General features: G+C 51.4%; 5 protein-coding genes across 5 annotated transcripts; all 5 read right to left on the bottom strand.

Moving 5' to 3' along the window:
• Positions 1-388: 388 nt before the first annotated feature.
• On the bottom strand, positions 389-2,910 carry sebA (putative C2H2 transcription factor (Seb1)). Its single transcript, XM_025666401.1, has 3 exons — positions 2,625-2,910; positions 1,963-2,562; positions 389-1,828 (listed from the first exon to the last, which is right to left on the bottom strand). The coding sequence occupies exons 2-3, from the start codon at positions 2,549-2,551 to the stop codon at positions 588-590; spliced, it is 1,830 nt and encodes a 609-aa protein (XP_025531419.1). The 5' UTR covers positions 2,552-2,562; positions 2,625-2,910; the 3' UTR covers positions 389-587.
• A 1,315-nt stretch (positions 2,911-4,225) lies between these two features.
• BO86DRAFT_385838 (uncharacterized protein) lies at positions 4,226-4,606 on the bottom strand. Its single transcript, XM_025671200.1, has 2 exons — positions 4,336-4,606; positions 4,226-4,269 (listed from the first exon to the last, which is right to left on the bottom strand). Exon 1 carries the CDS (start codon positions 4,550-4,552, stop codon positions 4,370-4,372), a length of 183 nt encoding a protein of 60 aa, XP_025531418.1. The 5' UTR covers positions 4,553-4,606; the 3' UTR covers positions 4,226-4,269; positions 4,336-4,369.
• Positions 4,607-17,481: 12,875 nt separating this feature from the next.
• On the bottom strand, positions 17,482-19,063 carry BO86DRAFT_385834 (thioredoxin-like protein 1). Its single transcript, XM_025671199.1, has 3 exons — positions 18,912-19,063; positions 18,595-18,742; positions 17,482-18,512 (listed from the first exon to the last, which is right to left on the bottom strand). Exons 1-3 carry the CDS (start codon positions 18,988-18,990, stop codon positions 17,741-17,743), a joined length of 999 nt encoding a protein of 332 aa, XP_025531417.1. The 5' UTR covers positions 18,991-19,063; the 3' UTR covers positions 17,482-17,740.
• Positions 19,064-19,617: 554 nt separating this feature from the next.
• On the bottom strand, positions 19,618-20,606 carry BO86DRAFT_159417 (uncharacterized protein). Its single transcript, XM_025666400.1, has one exon. It carries the CDS (start codon positions 20,394-20,396, stop codon positions 19,746-19,748), a length of 651 nt encoding a protein of 216 aa, XP_025531416.1. The 5' UTR covers positions 20,397-20,606; the 3' UTR covers positions 19,618-19,745.
• A 266-nt stretch (positions 20,607-20,872) lies between these two features.
• On the bottom strand, positions 20,873-22,447 carry BO86DRAFT_354143 (peroxidase). The gene is made up of 2 exons (XM_025669564.1): positions 21,939-22,447; positions 20,873-21,872 (listed from the first exon to the last, which is right to left on the bottom strand). Exons 1-2 carry the CDS (start codon positions 22,293-22,295, stop codon positions 21,126-21,128), a joined length of 1,104 nt encoding a protein of 367 aa, XP_025531415.1. The 5' UTR covers positions 22,296-22,447; the 3' UTR covers positions 20,873-21,125.
• Positions 22,448-24,126: the final 1,679 nt, after the last annotated feature.

Genomic DNA, 24,126 nt, shown 5'->3' with positions numbered 1-24,126 from the left:
GGTGGTAATAGTGCACAGAGAAGGGTAAGGGTAAATAAACGAGAAGTATGTAGAAGAAAAGAGATGAAAAAGGAGAATGTTTGGGAGGGGGGAATAGGGTACACGAAAACAGGCGACTGGACCAAGTGTGGTGGTCCTAGTCGGCCATTCGCAGATCGAGTTGAGGATGTTTGTTGTCAGAGAGAGTAGAAATAAGAGGGGAATGAGAGAGAAAGGAAATCAACCCAAATCACCAGTGCCTCAGTGTAGAGTCATCATGCACGCGCTCTATAGTTTTGGTCCAACCATGGACTCCCAAATGTGCGCCCAAGTTCCTTCGCCGCCGGTCTAATGCTTCGCCAAACTTGGTGCCTCGAAGTCGCTTTTCGGGATAATCGACTCCAAGGACCTTTCAAAAATAAAAATAATCCATGCACCTTTGCCTTCCTGGTCGCCGCCAGAATCCAAACCCGGACGCCAATCCGTAAGAGACCCAGTTGGACCAACCATGGGAATGGTTGGTCATTTATAATATATGATTAAGTGATATTGGGGAGCTCCTGGTCACATATCATCATGATGGCTTCGAAACCAAGTCGACGACCTAATTAAGCATCCGCGTCACGCTTGCGCTTTTTGGGGGCTCGACGATCAGCAGATGGCGTCTCGATAATGCTCTCATCGGACGAGTCGCTGGTCGTCGACTTGTTGGCGGCAGCATTGGCAGCTTCATAGAGAACCGCACCCATGGTGTTGGGACTGTGATCCTCAAAAGGAGACTGCGAGGATGTGCTGCTGGTATCGATAACACCCATCACCACGGATCCGCCCGCATGCGTGCGAGCATGCTGAGCCAGGTTATCACTGCGGGAGAACTTCTTGCCACACTCATTGCACTCAAAAGGCTTGTCCTGGGTGTGCAGAGAGCGGTAGTGACGCTTCAAGTGCTCCTGGCGACGGAAGCGGCGAGAGCAAAGAGTGCACACGAAGGTCTTGGAAGGATCATCCGTCAACGACTGCTTGCGACCACGACGGTTCACAGAGACCGGGGCAGACGGCGCATCAGAGCAACTAGACATGCTAGCATCCGAGTTGTGACGGGTTTGACAAGATGCTTGGGCGGCTATGGATTCCGAATCACTCGCGGAATCCTGTGCCTTCTTGGCCAGAGAGTCCGCATCGCTCTCGGAGCCAGCTCTCTTGGGCGACTTGCGAGAGTTGCTGCGCTTCTTCGTTCTCATCTCCTCAGCAACGTCACTGACAGTAGCTTGGACGGGAAAATCGGAGCCACCCAGGAATGGAAGGCTGGTCTGGGACAGATCCTGGTCGTCTGATTCGTCGAAGCTCTGCTCACTGAAGAACTCTTCCTCATCAAGGGAGTAGGAGTCAACACGCTGCCGCTTCTCGCCCAGGTAGAAAGCGTTGCCGCTAGGGTGGAAGTCAACCAGGCGGTTCACAAATTCGTCTTCGGAGTCCAAATCCGAGAAGCTATCGAAGGTGGGAAGGCTGTTCAAGGGATCCTCCGAGGAGCAAGAGAACACAGGGGAGAGGTTCTCGTGAACAGGAAGTGTTACAGCCTCACCACCCAAGACAACCCTTGACTCTTCCTCATCACATGCAAGAGTGGGCAAAGGCGGCAACTCGGCAACATTGATTGAAGACTCGACAGTGAGTTGACGAGGGTCGCAGAAGTCCGAGTTGGACTGTTCCAGAGGCAGAGCGGACTGGGGCTGAACAATCAGGGTCGAAGCAACAGGGGATGGCGATGGAGACAGGGATGGGCAAGAGCTAGTGGCAGACAGGAGCTCCGAGGTCTGGCAGGCGGTGTATGCAGGGGGGTGGATGAACACTAGAACAAGTTAAGTTAGTTCACCGAATAGCCCTAGACTACTGACCATCTACCAATGCCTTTTCGCACTCTTGCAGCACGTGGTGTAGGCCGCTAACGGGTCTCTTTGCAGAGAATCAAGGACTAGTACGTACCAGGTGTCATGGGAGGCGACTCCGAGCGAGTCCAGTCGGCATTGGCCAGAATCTCCGCGTGAACGTCGCTCTCGCAGCCTTCCTTCACGCCCTCAACCTTCTCAAAAGCAAAGAAACTGTCGTTGATGGGCGTGTGGAGGGAACCGATGCTGGAAGGCGGGCTGCTGATAGAGCTACCAGCTGTAGAGAGCGGCGGGGTGGAGGGAAAGGCATAGTAGTCGTTGCCCACGAACCTTGTGTCGAGGGGCATCAGAGCTGGTGAGCCTTGCTGCACGACGATGGTGGGCTTGAGGTGAGACGGCTGAGGAGAGGCGATAGGCGTCATGTTCATGGCACCCCGGAAGGCATTCGTTGTAGCCATCTGGTGCATGTTCATGACAGACTGAGCGGTATAGAGAGACTGGTCCGGCACACAATGTTGGTGTTGTTGTTGAGCGTGGGAGAACGGTTGCATTTGACCATAGAACTGTTGCATATCTGAAGGGTGGCTGGTGAAGTGTTGTCTGGGCTGCGAGTCGGCAGCTGGGTAGTATGCAAAGGACGGTTGCCCTTGCACCGATGTCGGCGCCATTGTGTATGTTGCGTCCATTGTGAGTGTAGCTGGTTACCATCTGAGTCAGCGCTTGGTCCCCAATAGACATATATTGGAAGATCAGACTCACAGATTGTGAAGTGTTGTGGTTGCACAAGCGAGTAGAGTCTGGTCTACTCTGCTAGATGTAATTAAGATAAGTATATCAATGGGTTAGTATTACCCGGACTGTTGGACTGCGCGAAGCTTTCTGTCTTGTAGTCGGGACCACTAAGCGATGAGAAGTCGTCTATATCAAGAACGACAGTGTTGGAAAGAATGTTGATAGTCTCTTGCACTTGAAGGAGTGAGTGAATGAGACAGCGCTGTGATAATGATGCGAAGAACGATAGTTCGTGGTGGTGGTGGTGGTATTATATCTGATGCTTGTATCGCAGGTCTATTGAAGGAAGGACAGGCACCTCTAATCGATACGATCCAAACCAGAGAATGAAGTCGGTTTAGAACGCGCTCGATAAAGGAAACCGAAAGACTGAAGACGCAAATGAAAGAGAGAGCGAGAGGGAGGGGAATTAAGACTAGAGAGATAAAAAAGAAGGGAAGGAGAGAGGACGACCAGATGAGGATCGAGACGAGTCTAAAAAGGGCAAAAAGGAAATAAAAAAAAATCCCAGAATAATAGAATAATAATAAAATAAAAAGAAATAAAGAAGATTAATTTGAAGGACGAGGAGGACAGTCGCGGGGAAAATGAGAGACAGGGCCGATATGGAAAGAGGAAAAGACGGCCAGAAGGATGGGCAGTGGATAAAAGAGCGACTGATCTGCTTGTGCTACGAGGTAGTAGCGCCGTACGTAGTGAGCAGTAGGACTGGAGGAGGACTGGAGGACTGACTGGAGCCGTACTTTTTAGCCTGGCGAGCCTTTTTGGGGTGAGATGGGCTGCATGGAACTTTACTTTAGGGTGGTGGTGCCAGTAGGAAAGTCGAGAGCAATCAGTTCTATAATAGTCGTAATTGTAATATAAGACTAATAATTCATCTAATAAATATGCCGGTCCAGGTACGGTGTCATATGTTATTTTTCTTGGGCTGCCTTCGATCATGTCTTTGACAGTGTTTGAATTTGACATTCAATTTCATTTCTCCTCTCCTCTCTCTCAATTTTCTGATTTGGGTGTGTTGAATGGTTTCTTGCTCTATTTTCTGAACGTTCCCATAATAGACTTTCTGGATGATGATTTGAATAAATTTCGGGGAACAATGGAAAGCGGAGAGAGAGAGGGCCGAGGGAAAGGGAAGAGGGGGGGGGTGGGTGGGAAAGGTGGAATGGGAAATCCTATTTTCTCCAACCGGTGATTGTCATTATTTCTTACCATCTTATGCACCATCAATGCTAAGTGAGTAGACTTTCTAGTCTGGGGCGGCAAAGAAAGCAGATTGGCGCCGGCGGTGCACATCTCAGTTCCAATTCAGTTTAGAAATTTGAGAAAGCGGAGACCAAAACCAAAACCAAAACCAAAATCAACGGGAGGTGGACCACCTTGCGGACTACTAGAGCAGCTACAACGGAATTTCTACTGTACCATTACCTTACTACTATTGCTCTCAATCCTACTACGTACTTTACCTCTTCAATGCGGACATCCACGATAGTAAGAGTTCAGGAGAAGGACGACGGATATTGAGATCAATACAAAACAGGTATCGACAATACATATACTAAAATATTGTGCCATTCATTCCTCATTTTGGGAGGGGTGGAGATGCTGGATGCTGTTGGATCGGAGCTTAGTTCGAGAGACAGTCAGATGGCGAGGGCGAATCCCAGCGTCGACTCACTAGCAAATCGTCCCCACCACCTCGGCCGGGGAGCCTAAAGAGGCGTAAGTGCGTGGAGCACATGAGCACGAGTGGGAACATTGGCGGCCTCAAGCCCCATTTCAATGGTGCATGGAAACTCGGCCCTCCGTCCATTTATTACCACCAGACCACACAGGCACACACTACACGTCTGACGGTCACGGATGGGTAAATGCGTAAATGCGGAGATGCTCATGTTCCAATGGCAAGCCAGCAAAGCACGGAAAGTGTAGAAGCGAGAGAAGGAACCGCTTGTGACTGTTGGCTATTTCATCACAGAAGGGTTATAATGACAACTTGATATATAGTCATCACAAATTATCGTCCTCGGTGACACATAACACTGTTTCAGAGAAAGTTCATTACTGTAGGGCAAATGACAGTTCTGGGTTGGATGGTGGTGGTAACTGGCAACTGGTAACATTTAGTTCACTTGTACTGTACACAGCCCTTGGTCACTCACTACGGCCAACTATGGAGATATGTGGCTTTCCCAGTTCTTCCTCTCTGTCTCCGTCAATCTTGCCTTGTGGCCAATTCATTATTCACGTTTTAGATAGACACCCCCATAACTACATAGTATCTCCATATAAAGTACACACTACAACTGTCGGGGGGGCAAAGCGGGTTCCATAGTCTCTTCAATCTCTTTTGGAACTTACCCAGGTAGGAGGGAGGTCAACACACTAAGTTGTCAAGAGTCCAGTCCCGTCTTCTGATACTTAGCTTCCCACACATAACAGTCCCGGGTGTAATTTATCCTGTAACGTCGCCGGTAAGGTAACAGGCTGAGGCCGAGCTGGAAAGCCTGTCTCGATGGTTGAAAGTCGCCACAGCAGTCCGTCCGAGACTCTCAGGCAGTATTCTCGCTCCCAAAATAGCACCTCAAAGTTGTCGAATGGCCCCCCTTATCCTCTACCCTCCCTCCTTCACTGCCACTGCCTCTCTGCCAGTCAAGAGGGACTGACTGTCTACTCGAGGTGCTCAGGTGCTCAGCTGAGACCAACCTCGTCAATCACGCTGCGCGCTTACTGTTGAGACCACTTGTCTGTCAATGACAGCGTTCATCGTGATGCTGAGGGTGATATGTTATACATAGTACATGGATCGGATGTTCCGTTACCAATGAGACCTGCATCAGCAGCATCGGATGGCCTATCTGGGCTTATCAGCGGCCTGTTTGTCCCACTGGCTTGGTGCACGAAAACCAATCGGGCCAGTCACCTTCACTGGAGCAAACTGAAAAGTGGTGGAGAGGGTGTGCGAGTTGAGTGAGAGTCTGTTGGGCGGGGAAGGAAAACCAAAAGTGAGATTCCAATAGGCCGGTTCAGTCAGCCAAACCGGCCAGACAGGCAGTCAAGAGGGGCTTCAAGACAGCTAGACGGGGAGAGAGAGACACACACGCACACGCACATACAGACATGGTGGCTTGAGTTGGCAACTGAAGGTCATTGACTGCAAATCTGCTAGGTGTGAGGGCAAGCGCACCAGAAGCTGCACTCAAAGCCAATAGCCTCAACCTGTGAAGGGGAGGGATTGACTCGCCGGCTAAGCTAGTCGGCCCCACTGCGCATCCCGTCCGCCATTTGGGGGATTTCATTTAAAAGTACCCCAAAAAAAGACAACAGGAAACAGAAAATGAGGGATGAGAAAAAGCAATGCAAAAAAAAAAAATTTTTGACGAGGAAAGGTTGTCCCATGTTCCCTCACTCTGGGAGGCCTCACGCTTACAGTAAGATCAGCAAACAACCTTTGAAGTTGGTTGGTTGGGTAGATGATGTGATGGATGTTATGATGAAGAGACCGTGGCTGCTGATTTGGGGGTTGTCTTGGTCAGTGCAGATGTTGTCCGCGGCCCCTCCCCGTTCTCTCCCACACCCCCAAACTCACGCTGGGTCGCTCTGGACTTTCCCTTTGGTCTCAGCCTTCTGTGAGGGCGGAGACTGATGATCATGATTGATGGGGCTTTTGGAGGAGAGGGATGATGATGATGATGCTGATGGCGGCGGCGGCGGTGGTGATGATGACGACGATCGATGATACGAACTGCCCCGGCGTAACGGCATGGATGCAGGCATGCAATTGCGGACTCGATGAGACCACTCAATTAGTACAGACATAGTATGGTCCCATGTCGATAAGCGGGCATGAACGAAAAAAACGTTCGCAATCCTTTGGCAGTCCATTCTAGCGGCATTGAGACTAGCAATTTCGAGAAGCAACACTACTGTACTGTGGCATCATCTCGAGCTCTCGACACCACTGGTGAAACGGTTGCGACTGGGGCCCACCACCTAACTTATGGCATGGTGCAAGATAAGTGCTACTAAGGTATAGTTTACCCGTCCTTACGGGTGGTACAATACTACTGAGTCTACTCCAGTCTATCAAGTGTTGGCTACTGACAGCAAACCACCGATTGTCAGAAAAAGACATCCGAAGTCCCGGGTGCGACCCAATCGGAGCCCTGTGATATTCTAGGTAACTCATATCGTAAGCTGAGGCAAAATTGTACTGGGTAGGTAGTCTACGGGTCTGATCCCTCTCTGGGCATCTGAGGAGACGCACTGGCATGTTTCTTTCCTATATGATTCGCATTGATGATAATCACACAATAAAATCGATGAGCAGACATAGGATGGCTCTAGATCCCGATAGCATATCATATGCTGGAGACACTACGCCGAGCATATGGTGCAGACAGTATTGAACCTAGGAAGCTAGGTATAGCTCCTGCGTCGTTGGTCGAAAGTTTTTCTGGGGAAAGTGTGAGATGATTTCAAGTCAAAAGCACGAAAATCCCAGGGTACTGGCACCCCAAGTATAGGCTAACTCCAATTTTGGTGTCCTAAAATTGAGAGTTTGGCCACGTAGCACATAGCCGGTTCCCAAGAACCACAGGCGCAGGCGCGGTGTGCGCACTCGGATTGTCAAAGAGGTCAATCACTTACTCAGTTACCTACTCGCACCTCACTCACACTCAAGGAGAGAGAGAGAGAGAGAGAGAAAGAGAGAGAAAGACGAAAAGGGCCTTCTTGGATTAGCTCACATTTTGAGATTCGACCTGTTCAATGGCGGATGGGATCGATCAGGTCTGGGCGGCCTACTGCAGGAACCGATGCGGAGGGGAACTGTAGGCTGCATGGCCGGAGAGGGGAAAAGCGACACCCACGCCGGAATTCCTTGGTATGCCAGCCGACCCTTGCTTGCATCGTTTATTTGTTGTCCGATAGACGGTTACACAGGGCTTAGGTACATATGAAATGCAGCTGTCAAAATAGAACCCCCGATTCTGATTTGCTTCAATCTGATCTAGTTTTTCTCCCCGTGGTCGCCTTTCTGGTTTTGTTTTTGATCCATTGCACCTAGAATCCACTTTTCTCTGGTCGGACTGCGATAGGGCCGGTTGCCAATAAAGAACTTTCGGTTACCGTTGATTGCCATCATCTGCAAGCCTCCAATCTTCTCATCTCGACTCAATAGTCGGTCTCTTGACTGCATTGGATCTGATCAATTGAGAGCGGAACTTGGCAGAATGTTTGCGGGTGTATCATTACTCCGCTGGATTTCGTCGCATTAATCAGGCAAACAGCACATGATTCATCTAGTACGTCGTTATTGTTATGATTTACAGCAATCGGGCTTAGTCCGACCACGGGACTTGACTTGTCCACGTCATGGGTCAATTGGCGGACAATAACAGTTCAACAACCAATCCAATCTCACTTGTCACTTATCTTGTCTTGTCTTGTGTGTGGTGGTACTCGAGTATCAGCAAAGGCAACGCAAGGGGACTCAGCCAGAGCTGTCAGAACTCAGAACGCGAAACGCAGAACACGGACCTCTTCTTACTCCCCCTCAAAGGGCTATCATTAACCCGTTCAAGCACCCAGCCATGAGCATCACCGTGGCACTGCACACCTTGTTCTTACCTTCAACCGCTACGCAGTTCGCCGCCGACTCAAGGCTGCCAGGGATCGTAGACCTGGCTGAGGTCTCTCGTACGTACATGACTCGTCAGTGTGGCCACTGTTTCAAATTTCATGGCGCAGGTACCAGGGACCCCTTCTTCCTATCTCGTTGCTTGTCTTGATCCTCCCCTCGATAGTCACAGGAGTACCAGGAGTCGCAAGCATCTGGCGATGATAAAAATAAATTACCGTATCGAATGCATGATTCTGTCTCCGGTCGCGGCGATTAAGACTACTTCATTGGTGGATCTAAAGATAGAATGGTTTGACTGATACACGCCACGATACCAATCTACTCTACTACCGACACTGCGCAGAGAGACGCCTTACTTGATGTGGGTGCAGCTTCCGGATTCCGGGCCAGTCCCCGGAGTGCGGTAATTTAGCATTAGCCACTGACAGCGGCGCAAAGTCGACATTATGCGCGACGATGATAAGGGAGAGGGGATGGTCAAATCCACCCTACCGCTTGACCGTCGGAAACGGAGATTTGGTCTTCACTGACTTACCGGTAACTTAATGATTTGGAAGCATTGTGCCTAAAAGGATGGGGTCGTCGACTTTCGAGATTTTCCTTGCCACGCCGACAAGTTACGACTGTTACACTACGTACTCCGTACTACCGGAGGTAATACGAACAACGGCCCATAACGCACCCAGGCGACTTTACTCGTTCAGGTTAGGGAATCACTTGGCTTAATATATGCATGGAAGGTCGCTGAGCTTCGAGAAGACCGCGACAGCAGTTTTTGACAGTCCATCCGAGCAGCTAACTGTTCTAGCTCGAGAAACTACTATCGGCCAATCTCCACTGCCCACAGGGAAAAGCTCCATTCTTCTGCTCCCATCCCCATCCCGCAACTCCATCGCCCTTCTACCACTAGACTCCTGCCCATTAAGACATCAATGGGTGCCTAGTGGTCAGTTAGTCAGGGGAGCAGCAAGTGATTAAGCAAACGCCGAAAAGGAGGAAACAACGGCAACGGCCCAGGCCGAGGAGATCATGGCTGTCTAATTTCAACATCGTCGGACCTCGCACTCAAAGCAGCCCGCCGGACGATAACCCATCCCAGATGCCAGGGATAATTTTACAGCTAAACGTCTTCCTGGCCCGTCCAGGCCCGGCGACGACGGCTGAACCCCTGTCATTGCCACAAAGGCAAACCCAAACGAAATTTACAAGACCGTTGCGCCTTGGAAGACACGACGAAGCGAAGCCTCGGTAAAAGACCCATGCTCCTTGGTGCTTTGCACTTTGGAAAAATTCAGAGGCAAGAGGGGGGGGAAAAAAGAAAGAAAGAAATACCACATCCGAGAGCCACAAGAGCTAGCCTAACGGACGCTATAATTGAGGGACTGTCGTCATCGACTGGGGAACACCCTAGCTAGCTCGAGAGGGTCGTCGTCTCAATACCTTCACGTCGGGTAATCCATAGATGTTCAATTTTCAAACGAAAGCGATGCTGTTCGCTTGGCCCTCGTTCTGCCGGTTTGTCACCACGAGAGAGAGAGAGAGATTCTCTTAGCTGCTACGTACCGCTGCTGCTGCTCCCCCCTCTTCCCCCTCGAGGACTTTACCTTACTCCGTACACCGGTGGATGAAAGACCCAGTTGCATCCGCATTCCGTACGCTCTACTCCACACGTCCATGGGAAGGAGACGAGCTAAATGGAAAAGAAACCCGACCGTTGTCTCGCATCATTCGAGCTACTTCTTTTTCACCCTGGACCGAAATGAGGGATGATTCGATCACTCGATGTATATTCTGGTGTAGTCGGAATGATAATGTCGTGTCGTTCAACGTCATCTACAAGGCTGATTTGTTTTCTTATTGCCGTTTTCTATTAACCCCTCTGATCGACTCATTTTACGACTTCCGCGGTGGGTTCTCCGTGGGATGACAGCCGGGGCGGTAGGGACCTAGCCCCGAACAAGCGGCGCCACTCAGGTCCCCAAAAGCCCAGTAAAAATAAGCGACCGTGCGGGCATGTGGGAAGAAAGAAAATGTCAAAATTATTGTCAACTCTCCTCCTTACTCGGTACGGTACGTACTAGGTAGGTGTACCTCATTACCTACTCGAAGTAGGCCACATCGCTTTTCCGACGACGAATCATGGGACGGCAATCTGGCACTGGGACTTGAAAGTCTACGACTGTGCACATAGTCAAGTAAAGCGGTGCATCCCCGGCCGGGAATCGGTAAAGCTGACAACATTCGACTCAACCTCACCATCAAGCTCCGTGAGGCGAGCAATGCGAAGGAAATATGGCCGAATGAGGTAATTTCCAAATGATAGTATTGCGCCATCCGCCACGATGGGTCTTCGGAGACCGGAAGGGATGCTGCGGTTATCGGCCACTCTGGCGGTCGCCATCGTCTACCCGAAGTAGGAAAGAAGAAAACACTCAGTAAGTGTACAGTAGGCACTCTTGTACAGTATGCCTAGAATGGAGTATTTGGGAGAGGCGATAGCCAACAAAACAAACAAACAAACATGACCTCAACCTTACCCCGTTCTTTTAATCATATCGCTCCATTCCGACACTACCCAACCAATGGGTTGCGAAACAGCACCGTTGATAAGCCATTAGAAAGCAAAACCCCCCCACGGCTTTTTTCGTACTGCTGTCTATTGTCGGTGGTGCCGGATGCAAGAGCCCACTCGACCGACGAAAAGTGTGAACAATTGCGGATCCTATTGTTGTGGCTAAACGTCTAGGAAGGAACATCAGGCAACGGTCTACCAAGTGGGTGGGTTACTGCTGAAGAAGGAAGGAGATTCGAGGCGAGCGAGTCTTAGTAAACTATAACTGACTATAGCAGAATCCAAACAGAAGTCAGAGGGAACCTGATCATCACGGTATGGTGCATCAATGCCGTTCGATGGACAGTTGATCATTATATATAATCAGCATTGCATATCTACGAGTATCATATCATATCGAACCAAACTGGAAGATGTGCTGCCTGAATTATTAGCCCGGCCATTCAGGGAAGCTTTGTGAGATCGTATCAACACTGCATATTCTTTGATAGAGTTCAGATGAACCAATAGTTCAGCGCCTAGTGTTGAGGGAGGGTTCATGCTAATGGAGATACGGGGTGTAGGTACGGTAGATTTGGGAGGAGAAGGGGGGTGTGGTTGTTTCGCTGCATTCAATGGTGGAGTGAGACACTGGGATTGGAGGAAAGGGCAAACGGTAACATTACCCAGACCCAGTAGTGTTCTTTCTTTCCATTGGAAGCTTCCATGGCAGAGAGTCCCTCCGGCCAAGGAGACTAGTCCTACAGTTACATACCGACAAGCTAACTGACTATGTACAGATAGGCAAAAGACTAAGGGGCCTTAGAGTCGGGAATCAGCAGATCGCACACTACGGAGTAGACTAGTAGCAATCCGCTCTGGAGAAAGACGACGAGCCAAGCCGAGAGTCTTCTTTCCAGGAGACTAAACCCCTCTAGGAGTCTGGCCGGGAAACCCGAGCCTCCGGACGAGCTGCTGTCGGGCTGTCGCGCGCGTACCTTGGGAGGTTCAAGGTTCAAGGTTGCCGGTTAGCCAGATCTGAAACCGACTAACGCGTATGCCTGCCTCCAATCAGTGTCTGCCTGCACTGGGGTGTGTCTCGGCTTCCGTCTTAGTCAGGAGAGTACTACAGCCATCTAGGTAAAGTGGCGCTTGAGGCAGTATTCAAGATGGTAAATATCTCCGATTTTATTTGTATTTCATTTCACCCAAACGGCAACCCCTCCTATCACTACACCCATCTCGGTCACTGTCTCCAATGAAGATTGCTACCTACGGGTACCACACTATCAAAGGAGGGGGGAGGGGGGCGCTGTTGGCGTCTTCGATGCAAGTAAGCTCATTGTGAAACCGTCAGGGACACACCCACGAGGTGATAATATAGCTGAAAGGGAGCCAGGGTCATGGACTCATGATAATCCGAAATGAACACCGGCTAATGTGATTTACCTCCTACATACTTAGTCGCGGGCTAGTGGAACGACTCTAACGTGACTGAAGAACTTTTAGCAGCATTCTTCGAACCTTCTAACTCCTCTTCCCTCGACTCGAGACGGGCGATAATTAATTTACCTTGGAAGTCGTCGATGGAGACCGGATCCATGATCTGACCATTTCATCCCTAATGAGTGGACACGGGGCTAGACGGAAAACTTCCGACACCACTTGTGATTTGCATTCTGTTGAAGTAAATCCCACTTAGTAGGCCGATGAATATGTATTAGGTTTTCATTGTTCATGGGAGCTTTTCCCTATCATTTCACGGAATCATCACAACTGCCGCCGGACCCTGGGTCTCCCGAGAGGAATCCACAATCCAATCTAGCAATGGGCTGAAGCAACCATACCGCGCCATATATCTATCTATATGCGACAAAAAAAAGTATTTCTCAACAGCGATGTCGCGATGAACACCGTGGCTCGTCTAGCGAAATCTGTCTGCACCGCTTCCAAGGCAGTAGGCGAGGGTTTCCACTGTCGGTTGAGTAATGACAATTGCATCCTTCGTACTTAGTCCGCCGCCAAGCAGCTTCCCATTCCGGTAAGTGGGCATGGTTCCGACTGCCGGCATAAAGCTTCAGGCTAATACCGCAGCTTTTTTTTGCGGGGACAAACTATCCAGGCTAGATACGGACGGCAGGCACACCACACCGTCCACTGCAGACCCAATCACCCAAGCATGCGGCCGGAGTACTTTCCCTTGATGCTAGCAGTGCGAGCAGTGAATTGAGCTATGGATACCAGATATGGCAGTGGACTTACATTTGTCCTTCCTCATCAGTGCCCGAGGAAAGGATACTGACACACCCACATTCACACGCGCGCGCACGCACGCACAACCTTACCGTTTGCTGGTTCAAGCCACAAGCACACCATTCTGGAATTTACTAGCGAAGCCTCCACATTTCCAAGCTCGTGTGGCGGCGCCTGGTCGTGGCAGAGACGATAACGGATGCCCTCGTTCGAGCTTAAGCTTGGACTGCGCGCCTCTTAGGGTATGGGCAATCACCATCCGAGCACTCGAAAGCCAGCATTGGACGGAGGACACCTACACACACACACACACACACACAAACGATATCTCTCCAATTCGGGGCTGTGATTCCCACCCCAGACCCCGACAGGCAGGCAGGCACCTTTGAGTTCTGTTCCTGGGTGCTTGCAGGGAAGATCATGAACTAGAGCGGCCGATCGCATGAGCTGAAAATCTGGGCCAATAGGCCAACAAGCCACTGGCGCAGCACGTGCATGTCTTGACAGTCGACACCGCGACACTGCACTGTCAATGGGCCTGGCTCGTGGTTAGGGCCGTGTGTGATTGACGGTGAGCATGAGCATGCAGCACGTGAATTGACTACAGGCCACTAGAACAGAGCCAATAGAGGCCAATGAACTCAAAGGAGCGGCTCAGTTGTGCTCTCTGGTACTATCGGTCCGCCTCAAAGGCACACATTCCGCGCTCACGAAGGCATTGGTTGGTTTTTCCGAACCTAACCCCAGTGCGGCATGTAGAGCACTCAGCGGACTTCTGGGCGGCCCACGAATTGAGGGATTTTGCTGGGGAAAACGAGATAACGTAGGATCCATCCGCGATCTTGGTTAACCACCAAGCACCAAGGGCCCTCTTCCCGTTCTACTTCTCCAAAAGGTTTTTTTTTATCTTTTTCTTTTTTTTCTTTTTTTTCTTTTTCGTCCTTCCGATTGTGGGAATGCTTGGAATTATTGCGTCATTGGGGAAACATCGGGGATTTACTGCGGAAGCTATCCGAGTTTTTCGTTGCGGGCAGCCGGCAAGAAGTAAAGAGGTGAAAGTCTATCAGCGCGAAGGTTAAGCACCAGACTCTAGTGCCAACCCCAAACCCTTCGCATGGGATGAGCTTACCTTGGATCGGATCCTCGGCTTCAGCAAAACCTACCATTTACATGGGTTTGGTTTTGAGAGAGTCATGCTTAAAACCTTACAAGAACGTGGGAGGACAAGCAGGTAAGTGACACAGCTATGTCCTTAATCAGTAGGAGAGTCCATCTCTAACATGTCTGACCATTGACTGTAGGAGATGTTTGACCTGATATTATTATGTCTCCTCGGAGACACGACACGATAGCAGCTGGGTCACGACTCTAGACTTGTGGATGCGGGAGTCTTGGTGTGGCTTGAGCCCCATCCAGCATATACGAACACTGAACACCTTTCTTCAGCCACTTCATCCAAAACGTCATTCATTAGAAGGTACACCGGAATTTACCAGTCATCGAAAGAGGCGGGTAACGTTCGAATTGTCCTGGGGATAGAACCCACCACTACCGTGCGACATGCGGCCGATCAAATTTAGCCCTCACACACGGAACAAAGAGTCATGCACACTCGGAATGAGGCCATTCAAAATTTGGGTCGTTGCCAAGATTGCCAACTCCACGGACTGATAGTGCGATCTCCCCCCCAAAAGTACTTAGGGTTGAACTCTAATTGGATAGCACTCGCAGCGTTCGCTATAGCACGCACCGACTCCACACGAGGAAGCAAACCTTGTTCAGCTGTCGCGGATTGCTACAGCCTACAGTGGTGTGCGGCAGGCTCCCGAGATTGCATGTATTATTATCCCACGGTGAAACTCTTTGTGCATGAGTCAAACACCTGGGCTACCAAAAGCAGAGTCTGGGAGCAATCGTGGGTCGCGGACATCTGGGAATGCTTCATGTCACGGACGGGCAACAGATCTCTAACCCGCGATTGGTGATCGGGGAAAGAAGGGATGTGCAGGGCCAAAGGATGGTCCTTTATGATCGACGCGAGCGCGTCCCCCGCGGAATCGACCTCCAGAGTGGGACTTGGATTGCTATCTGCACAATGCACAATATATGCGCCCTGCCAGAAAATAGCTCGTTGCCTTGGTGGGGGGAGGGGATGTCTGAGAGTGAGAGAGAGAGAGGCAAGAGCAAATCAAGGACTCCCGCGTCCGACGGATACCTGTGTCTCATACTCCGACTCGTGCGGCCGGGGCAAAAAATGGCATGATGGTGGATTGGTATCAGATAAGAACTCGAGATGGGATGGGGGGGCAACGAGCTCCGTTCCATGGTTCGCGGTGGCCCATTCTTCCACTTCTCCAGCACAATACGAAAAACCGAGCACTGGGCAAGTCCCAGAATGAACAATGCACACGCCAAAAATGGCCATTGTCATTATCTATTACGCGAGACGATCAAAAAATAAAAACCAATAGCAGAACCGCGGGTTGGTTGATCACACGGGAAGCTGGACCGGACCGATAACTGGGTACTCCGTACAATGCTCCTAGACTTCCAGCTGCCAACTTTTTCGCTTTTTGCAAGGGCCTTCTGGGCTTCAATTTGATTGAAACCATGGATCGATGTCAAGCCTCACACGTATTTACCGCTGGTTTATTCTTGTTTCTTCGGGTTCGGTTGTAATAGGCAGGCACCAACGATTTGATTGCTGGGATTGGGGGGGCCTCTATGCGAGCCGAGCAAGTGAGCAAGCAAGCAAGCAAGCGAGCAAGCGAGCCAGCGAGGCGAGACGAGGCGAACAACGAGAGAGCAAGGACGCCCGCTCTGATAGCGGTGCTTGATGATTGCTGATGTTGCATGCAACATCAATCAATCCATTCGATAGAGAACACGACGAGCAAATTCTGCAGCTGCAAACTATGTAGCCTGCTGCAGGGCTTACTGGCTTAGCTGACTAGTGTGGCCTGCACTCTGCAGGTTTGCACCACTATCGCACAGCCCCATGACTGTCGAATCGGGCTGAGCAATTGCCTTCAGGTTCTTACGAATTACGACGACTTTCAGGCCCCAAAGCAAGCCGTCCCTCGACGAGCATGAGGACCAAAGTCCCATCAGCGACCCTTCTTTTCCCTCCGCCCCAAGATCACTGCATTAGTCCCTTCCCAGGGCATCTTTAGCACATCTACTCGTCCCCAGGATATCTCCATCTTAGATAAGTTGATCTATAGTGGTACGCCGGGGCCGTGATTATCTGACCATGGGGCCGGACATGGGGCCGTCCGGGCCGGAATCAGCGAAGGAAGCGAGGCTTGCAGAAGTCCCTTTTGTCCTTCTTCACACCACATAAGCATCCTTCAGGAATCCTTCCGGGCATGGATGACAAAATATGGCGGGGGCAAACAAGGCGTGCCTTTGGGAGCTGGGGCCAGCAGCGTTGACGGCACTGGCAAAAGCAAAAAGAGAAACATGTATTGGATGGGAAGGTAAAAGCAAATATCGACCCCAAAAATCAGACTGAAAATCCTGGAGATCGAGGAACGACAAGCAACCCGACAGAGACTACCGATAAGCAAGCACACAAACACGCACAAAGAAAAATGAGGCAGAGAGAATTTTATCGGTCGATATGAGAAAACAGAGTAAACGAGACAGAAAAGAAAAGAAAAAAAAAAAAAAGGGAAACAGGCCTCAGTGGATGGTAGTTTAGATCAAGCTCCCCTTGATCGTGGGGAGTCAGTCTCTTCCTATCATATGTTTATACATCCAATGTGTCTCATCATCAGCCCATAATAATATGATTGTGGGAGAAGAAGAAACGAGATAGCCCAGGAAAAAAAAGACGAGGCATCCCGCTCACCGCCCTACAGCTCACTAAGCCTCTTCCGTAACCCTCAACGACGCAACTTAACCGAGCCTCTTCCCCGGACTAACTCAATCCTCCGCTCCGTCCCCACACCAGCACTATAAAAACTCCTCCTACCTGTCGATCACCATATTTTTTCTTTTTCCTTTTCTTCCTTCGTGCGGCGACGCAACTATTACATTCACCCGTGTTGCCTGGACATCATTCTTTACCGTGATGTTTTTTCCCCAGGTGTCAGTTGCGTCACAGACGAACGGAATTGCACACCGGTTCTACTTTATTGGTCTTTCTGAATTTTTTCCTACTAGGATGAGACCATTTGGTTTGGGATCGGACATTTCAAATTTTCTCTCTGGCGTTTTGCATGCCCTTTTTGGGAAGCTTCGTCGGCGGGATTATTGCTTGTAAATTGGGTCTTGCGTGCAAGAGACTCGTAGTTTTTGTGTAGAAATTGTGGGATAATTTTGGAGATTATTCTCGGCGATAAGGACGTATGTCTGGATTGTTGCTGGCAGTACATGATATCATTTGCTTAGTGGTGTACATGGTGATCTTGTATGGCCGGTCTCTAGTACAGTACTTCTTCGCGGGACACTGTATGTCCTGTTGTCTGTTGACACACACCATGCAAGTTCTATCTGCGTGCACACTTCAAAAGCCCGCCAGCATGAACATTCCGCCCAAGAAAACCCCGCGGGCATATGCCAAGTACGGAGTACAGTACATAGGTACATACTACACACGCCTCGCTTGGAGCCTCTCTCTCTACTATTTACTTACTCCCCGGGCTCATCGCCAATCTTCTCCAACTTGCCCATTTCCCGCTTCTCGCCGGCTTCGCCGAAGATCCGGATCCGGTCCACGCGCAACTTCTCACTGTCCCCATCGCCGTCCACAAAGAAGATCACCAGCGAGGTGACATTCTGAAACTTGACGAACCGCAGATCCACCGTAGCCGTCCCCGTGTTCGCGTCCCAGCTCTGCGGCTGGATCTCCACCGCCTGCACCGAGTCGATATCGTCCGCCTCGTCGAAGCCCAAGACGTGGGAGCGATTCGTGTACAGCTTGATCGTCTTGGGGCGCATCGGGCGCTCGTCCTCGTCGCCCTCTTTCGGCGGGAGGGATGTGATCTGCAGCGAGTGCACCTTGACGGTGGACTGGAAGGGCACGAACAGCATCAGCTGCTCATCGGTGTCGCTCTCCACCCAGTCCGGACCGGCCGCCTTCTTGCCCTTGCTGTTCAGGGCGGAGGGCTTCGGCCCCTCGAAGAGCGTCCGGGCCGTGCCGTACTCGCTGGCCCGGTTCAACAGCTCCAGTCCCTTGGGGTCGGCTTGGTCTGTGATGTCACTGTAGCCCTTGGGCACCGCGCCTCCGATCCAGTATCCCCCGCTGCTGCCGCTGCCGCTGCTCGGTCCTTCGCCGGACGCGGGTTCGGCTTTGTTGGCCTCCGCCGCGAGTTTACGGACGACGTCGTTGAGCTTCTTCGGGTCGGCGCCGCGGATGGTGGAGGTTGGGCGCCCGCGTTCGAAGACGATGAAGGTGGGCATTCTGTTCACGGGATCGCCGAGATTAGCTTGGGATTCCTTTCCCAAACGGTCATGGGTGGGTAAGCAGAGAAGGGTCATCTTACGCGGTAACGCCATAGGCCTTGGCAATATCTTGCTGGTGGTCAACGTTGATCTTGGTGAATGTGATCCGGTCCTTGCGGGACAGCTGCGTGGCTAGCTGCTCGTACGCGGGGGCGATGGCAGTGCATGGTCCACACCAATCTGCGTAAACTTTTGGAGTAGAAGAAGAAAGTAGACAAGTTAGCTGGTCTTGTTTGTGTGTTTGTAGGGTGGTTTTGTGCAACCGATGTGGGTGTGAGACAGGTCACAGGTGGCAGGGGAAACGAAGGAGGGGGAAAGGCGGGGGAGGGGAGCTGGGACACAGGGAAGACAAGCTCACAGTCGGCTACGACAAAGGTAGACGAGCTCAGTAGAGAGGCAAATTGCTCTTTGGAGGTGATTTGCACGAGTTGTGACATCGTGGCGGTGGGGTTGAACTGAGCTGAGAGGTGTAATCAAGATTTGAAGGAGGAGGAGAAGAGAAGAGAAAAGGATGGGTTGTTGTTAACTGGACGGTTCGTCGTCTCCGCCCCGGACTATCCATTATATGTCATCAACTCCGAGTCGACTCAACCCCGCGGCGGCTTCTGTGACGCACTGTCATTGCGACGATTGCTATGAGTTGGGACGCCTCTTGATCATGAACATCAACCTCGGAAAGGCGCAACTCATTAGTTCATTTCTCATTCACAGCTAGAATCACTGATGTCTACTCCTTTACAGGTAATTGAGTATAATGTGGCCACCAAGCCCACTCTATCCGTCACAAATCTGCTCATGACTGGGCGCTCAATCCCCGAGCTTGGACACCATCGTAATCTCTGTTGGACAACCCTCTCCAGGACATCAGGATGTCATACTTGCAAGCCAAGGACTTCGAGGACGATCGTGAGCGTGTCGAGTCCACCTCGACCTTGAGTGCTCAAGTTGCATTGCCAGAGCACCCACGCTGCTCGAAATGCGGGCTATACTCCGCAACCTCCTCGTCGTACCGGAGCCTCATAAGAGACCAGAAATCGCTTCTCTCTCCGGAAGAGACCAGTTCATGGCAATGCTAGCCGGTGAACCAAGTAAATATGCGAGTGACATCTCACCCTCCAGGGTCAAGAAGACCAGAAAAAGAGCATCACCGTATGCTCACACCCAAGAATTTCCCACCAATATCACCAACACCTCAGGTCCCCTGCTTCTGCACCTCTCCTACTCGCCCCTGCTCATCATCACTGTCATCGTTCTCAACCGCAAACAGGACCTTCATCCACAGACTACAGCCCCGACACCCGACCACAATCTCCCCATTCTCCGCCTCCCGCTCCAAGTCCTCTTCCGTGAGCAGAAACCCCCTCTCATCCCCACAGCGACACCCTCTATACCAAACATCCCCGTCGCCGTCCTCACCCTCCGCGCAGCCCAGATCCTCCAAGTCCACCACTTCCAGCCCCGTGTGAAACAGCACCCCATTGCCCCCGGCCTTTCCCTGCCCCGCGGCAGCCCGCGCGCGATCCAGTCGCAGGGAGCGATCATACTCGGCGCGTAGAGACGGGACGGAGAGAGTCTTGTATGCAGCTGTAATCTCGTCTATCGTGTAGGGTCTCGTCTGTGGCGAGGGGGAGCCGTGGGTGTCGTTCGAGGCCAGAAAACTTGGAGGCGCATCCTGAGCGGGTGTGCTGGCGCTGCCAGCGGCGGCAGCCTTGTCCGGGTGGTGTTTGAGCAGGGCGCGGTGGTATGCGGTTTTGAGTTCTTGCTTCGAGAGGGGCGCAGTCGTAAAGGAGAGGCTGAGGATCTCATAATAGTCAAGAGAGAGGGAACTCGTGGTGAGTGTCATTGTGAATGTCCTTTCCCTCCTTCCAATTCTGTCTCTGTATCCCTGTCTGCTTCGGAAGATAGGTGGGGTCGGTTGGCGAGGGGGATTTCAGTTCAGTGTTACTGTGAGAGACGCTTTCTCCTTTCTTTCTTGCGAGGCGCGTGCAAGAAACAGTTACAGTTATTCGGGTGTCAAAAGACTCTTCTGCAAAACGGGGATCGGATGCCTCGTCGCAAAAAGATGAAAAAAAGATAAGGCGGCGCGGCGAACGGGTCTTGGCCGTTCCGCACATGCGATCTCGGCCGCCCGCCGCTGCCACCGCCGCGGCCACAACTCTCGTGACTTCTGGACATCGCAACTACCATTGTGATAAGAGCCATGCTCTTGCATCTAACATCACTCAGGACGTGGATTACAGAATGAAGCAATTCAGAATTGAACATGCAACTATCGAAGGTAAGTCTCATTCGTCTACAGCCCGTCCCTTGAAACAACTCATCTAGTGGATAAGTCTAGTATTGATGCTCTAGCTATCTTCTACTTCTAACCCACAAGACTCGCCTGTACAATGCCTTTGATGGCAGACAGGCCAAGAACAAAGCCGCACAGAAGGGCCCCGGCCGTCAAACTGCGGACCGTTTACGCATATATCGGATATCAAAATGTCGAAACGAGTCAAGAAACGCAATGCCCCGCGAACAGATTATGCCAAAAGAAACCCAAACACTATTCACACATTCTGCACATGGTCTATGCCTCGAAGGTCTTGAAGACGTAGCGGTCCTCGGCCTTGCTGATGAAAGGGACACCCAGCTCGAGGAGCTTGACGTACACGTCGGTGAACTCCTTGAAGAAGACATCGTTGTCCTTGGCGTAACGCTCGACGTGCTTGCGGAACTCCTTGTCCTTGATCATGGCCAAGTCGGTGGGGAGCATCATCAGAGTCTTGGTGGTCTTGTCGGTGAACTGGACGGGGCCGTTCCACTTCTTCTGCTGCCACTTCTCGTCGAGCAGGAGTTTGAAGAAGTCGTTGGTGAAGACAGTGGGGCTGAAGTCCCAGGGACCATCGAAGCCGGAGCGGTCGGTGTGGGCGCGACCCAGGGCGTGGGCACCGATCAGAGCCACGATCTCCTGATCGTTGAAGCCCATGCGGTAAAAGATGTCACGGACGTGTTTCTGGTCCTTGGAGGCGTCGGGGAGACGGCCGTCGGGAGTGCAGGCGGCGACGTCCCTGTCCTGACGGCCGGGTCTCCAGGGGATGGCAGGGCCACCGCACTCCTGGATGGCGGCAGAACCGGCCAGGGTCCACAGGTCAGAGTAGGTGATCCAGGGGAACTGCTGCTTGATGGGCTCGAGGAAGTCTCTGGCGTGCTTCAGACCGGCGTTAGCACCGTGATCGGACTCAGGAGCGAACCGCATGGTAGCACCGTTGCTACCGCCGGTGCCGGTCTCCTTGTCGTAGGTGCCACTTGCGTGCCAGGCCAGGCGGACAAGGACCTGTCATTATTCCGAGGTTAGTGTCATGTCAAAACAAGACTCTTTGGCCTGAGGGTCAAGACTTACGGGGCCGTAGCTGCCATCATCATAGTCGGTCTCGTCCACCAGCTTCTTGGCAATCGCATCGTACACCTTCTGGTAGTCCTCCTGGGTGGGGACGAAGGCCTTGGAGCTCACGGAAGAATCGCCGCTCTGGAAGAAGAAGAAAGCACCAGCGGCACCAGCAGCAGCAACACCAGCCCACAGGAGGCCGTTAGAGGACTTGCTGGAGCCAGCCTCGGAGGCGTAGCCGCGGCGAGAAGCGGTGCGGAAGCCCTGGGAGGGAAGGGCATAACGAGCGCTGCGAGCAGCGGGTCTGAAAGCCGAGGTAGCAGGGGTCGAGCGAAGGAAGGCCCGAGAGGCCGAACGAGCAGCGGAGGCCATTGTATGAGGAAGAGGTGTGAAACGGGGAGAGTTTATGTTTGGAAGGGTAGGACGAAAGGGTACACACAGTACTCTTGGGGTGAATCGACTACTGAGGAAGGGTGAGACGAGAGGACGGAGGAAGAGGAGGGAAGGGAAGAAGAGATGACAGGTACGAGAAGGAAGAGGAGAAAGGACGAAGACAGGGATACTAATAAGTCTACCAGGCTGCGAATCACTTCCATCGATTTTGCCCGCGACTCCTCCAATAATCCCTGAGGGCACCAATGGCAAGGGCGGATTGGGGACAGCTCTAGCCCCAATCTTTTGAGTAAGCAATAGCCGGTCTTTTGGCTTCCTGTCTCTCTCCGCATTTCCTGCACTTTCTTCTGGAAGACCTGAGTTTTGCCGTGGGATTATCGGACGGAATGATTGCCGCGGCTGTTGAAATTTACGGTTCGTGGCAAGTCCCAGGGGCTCGATCCATGGCTCTTCCCAGGGCTCTTTTCAGGCCCTTGAAAAGTTACTTGCTCTCTTCAATGGATGATGTCCTGGGACATTCTGTGACAATTGTTTATCCAGCGCAATGGCGTTGTCAACCTGGGGAGGGGTAGTCTAACCCTTGTCTGTCTCTCGCGTCGGCGGGATGGGATGGATGATAGATACGATGCGACAATCCGAACGGGGACAAATCCAATCATGAATGGCGAAGCGGGTCCGGCGTGTTCCGATTATAAACTTGCGACTTCTCTTTGGTTCTGTTGTTCATTCTCGGCTCCACCATTTTTCTCCCTCCACTTCCTCCGTCTTACCAAATCGTGCCTGTCCAGAACTCCAGACTTGTCGCCATTACTCATCATCAGCTTACGATATCGAACCGTCTCAAATTTGGCACCTCGCAATCACAAGCCATATTGAACCTTATGCAGAAAGGTTCTTTTTGAAGCCAACGGATGCTTACTATGTGATCTTGCAGGTAGAGTTTGCCCAACGAGAAGAAGCAGTTTTGTGTAACTGCTGGTTTTGCGCACACATGGTACATGGTAAGACGATGGCAAGATTTGGAATCGAGTTCCATCCCAATTCTGCAGAAGCAGAGGGCGGTAATCAGCTCTAATGCTGTGCCCTTGTCAATGAAGGCTTCAGGTACCATTCATCCAGACTTGAGCACAACCAGAACATCAAAACGTAAATTCCGATGCGACAGCACAGCGCAGCATGAGCGAGTGCGCATATGAAGTGCAGTCCTCTTGCTGGCTGAGGCCGAGGTCAACGCCATCAGCACCATGCAAACTACAATTCGAGGATTTACAAGATAGAATGTCCGTCGTAAGAATAGTCCTGCCGTTCGATCAAAGCGAACACCAGGGTGGAGTAGACGCAGCTCTGCTAAAAACTGTTTGGTTTTGATCTTCCACTGAACGAACTAAAAAAAAAGTAATGCATCTTTGCCATTGAAAAGGCTAGATGCGCACTGTGTGGGTTTTGTGTTCGTCTTGTTTCTGCTTGTCTACGAGTCGGCAACAAAATGAATGTCAAAGGGCCCCAACTGCCAACATCATGCAGATTGGGTGACGAGATCCATCTACTGCGGTTGTTCAGATTGAACAATCGTAGCAATGAAGATGGATTTGTATATGAGGCTGATCATGGCTGGCTGTTGGTGTGACAGACTGCCAAAGTGGCCGATTGTTGATGAGAGAGGAAATTAAAGGGAAAACGAAAAAATTAGACGGCTGCCATCACCTGAGAATATATGTTTCGCTTAATATGATCATGTGATACGCTAGTCCTTGGTGGGTAGAATGTTTGTCCGTGCGGGTACTCAGCTCATGGTTGGTGATTTGGAGGG

The sequence above is a fragment of the Aspergillus japonicus genome (assembly GCF_003184785.1).
Source record: "Aspergillus japonicus CBS 114.51 unplaced genomic scaffold BO86scaffold_5, whole genome shotgun sequence".
NCBI lineage: Eukaryota > Fungi > Ascomycota > Eurotiomycetes > Eurotiales > Aspergillaceae > Aspergillus > Aspergillus japonicus.
This window is presented reverse-complemented; position numbering and strand designations above follow the sequence as displayed.

Excerpts from the sequence above, each read along its gene's own strand:
- sebA (XM_025666401.1), bottom strand. The coding sequence starts at position 2,551 with ATGGACGCAACATACACAATGGCGCCGACATCGGTGCAAGGGCAACCG. Across the intron at positions 1,829-1,962 it reads GTCGCCTCCCATGACACCTG|TGTTCATCCACCCCCCTGCA; the intron begins GTACGTACTAGT and ends AACTTGTTCTAG.
- BO86DRAFT_385838 (XM_025671200.1), bottom strand. The coding sequence starts at position 4,552 with ATGAGCATCTCCGCATTTACGCATTTACCCATCCGTGACCGTCAGACG.
- BO86DRAFT_385834 (XM_025671199.1), bottom strand. The coding sequence starts at position 18,990 with ATGTCACAACTCGTGCAAATCACCTCCAAAGAGCAATTTGCCTCTCTA. Across the intron at positions 18,743-18,911 it reads TACCTTTGTCGTAGCCGACT|TTTACGCAGATTGGTGTGGA; the intron begins GTGAGCTTGTCT and ends CTACTCCAAAAG. Across the intron at positions 18,513-18,594 it reads AAGGCCTATGGCGTTACCGC|AATGCCCACCTTCATCGTCT; the intron begins GTAAGATGACCC and ends TCCCGTGAACAG.
- BO86DRAFT_159417 (XM_025666400.1), bottom strand. The coding sequence starts at position 20,396 with ATGACACTCACCACGAGTTCCCTCTCTCTTGACTATTATGAGATCCTC.
- BO86DRAFT_354143 (XM_025669564.1), bottom strand. The coding sequence starts at position 22,295 with ATGGCCTCCGCTGCTCGTTCGGCCTCTCGGGCCTTCCTTCGCTCGACC. Across the intron at positions 21,873-21,938 it reads ATGATGGCAGCTACGGCCCC|GTCCTTGTCCGCCTGGCCTG; the intron begins GTAAGTCTTGAC and ends GAATAATGACAG.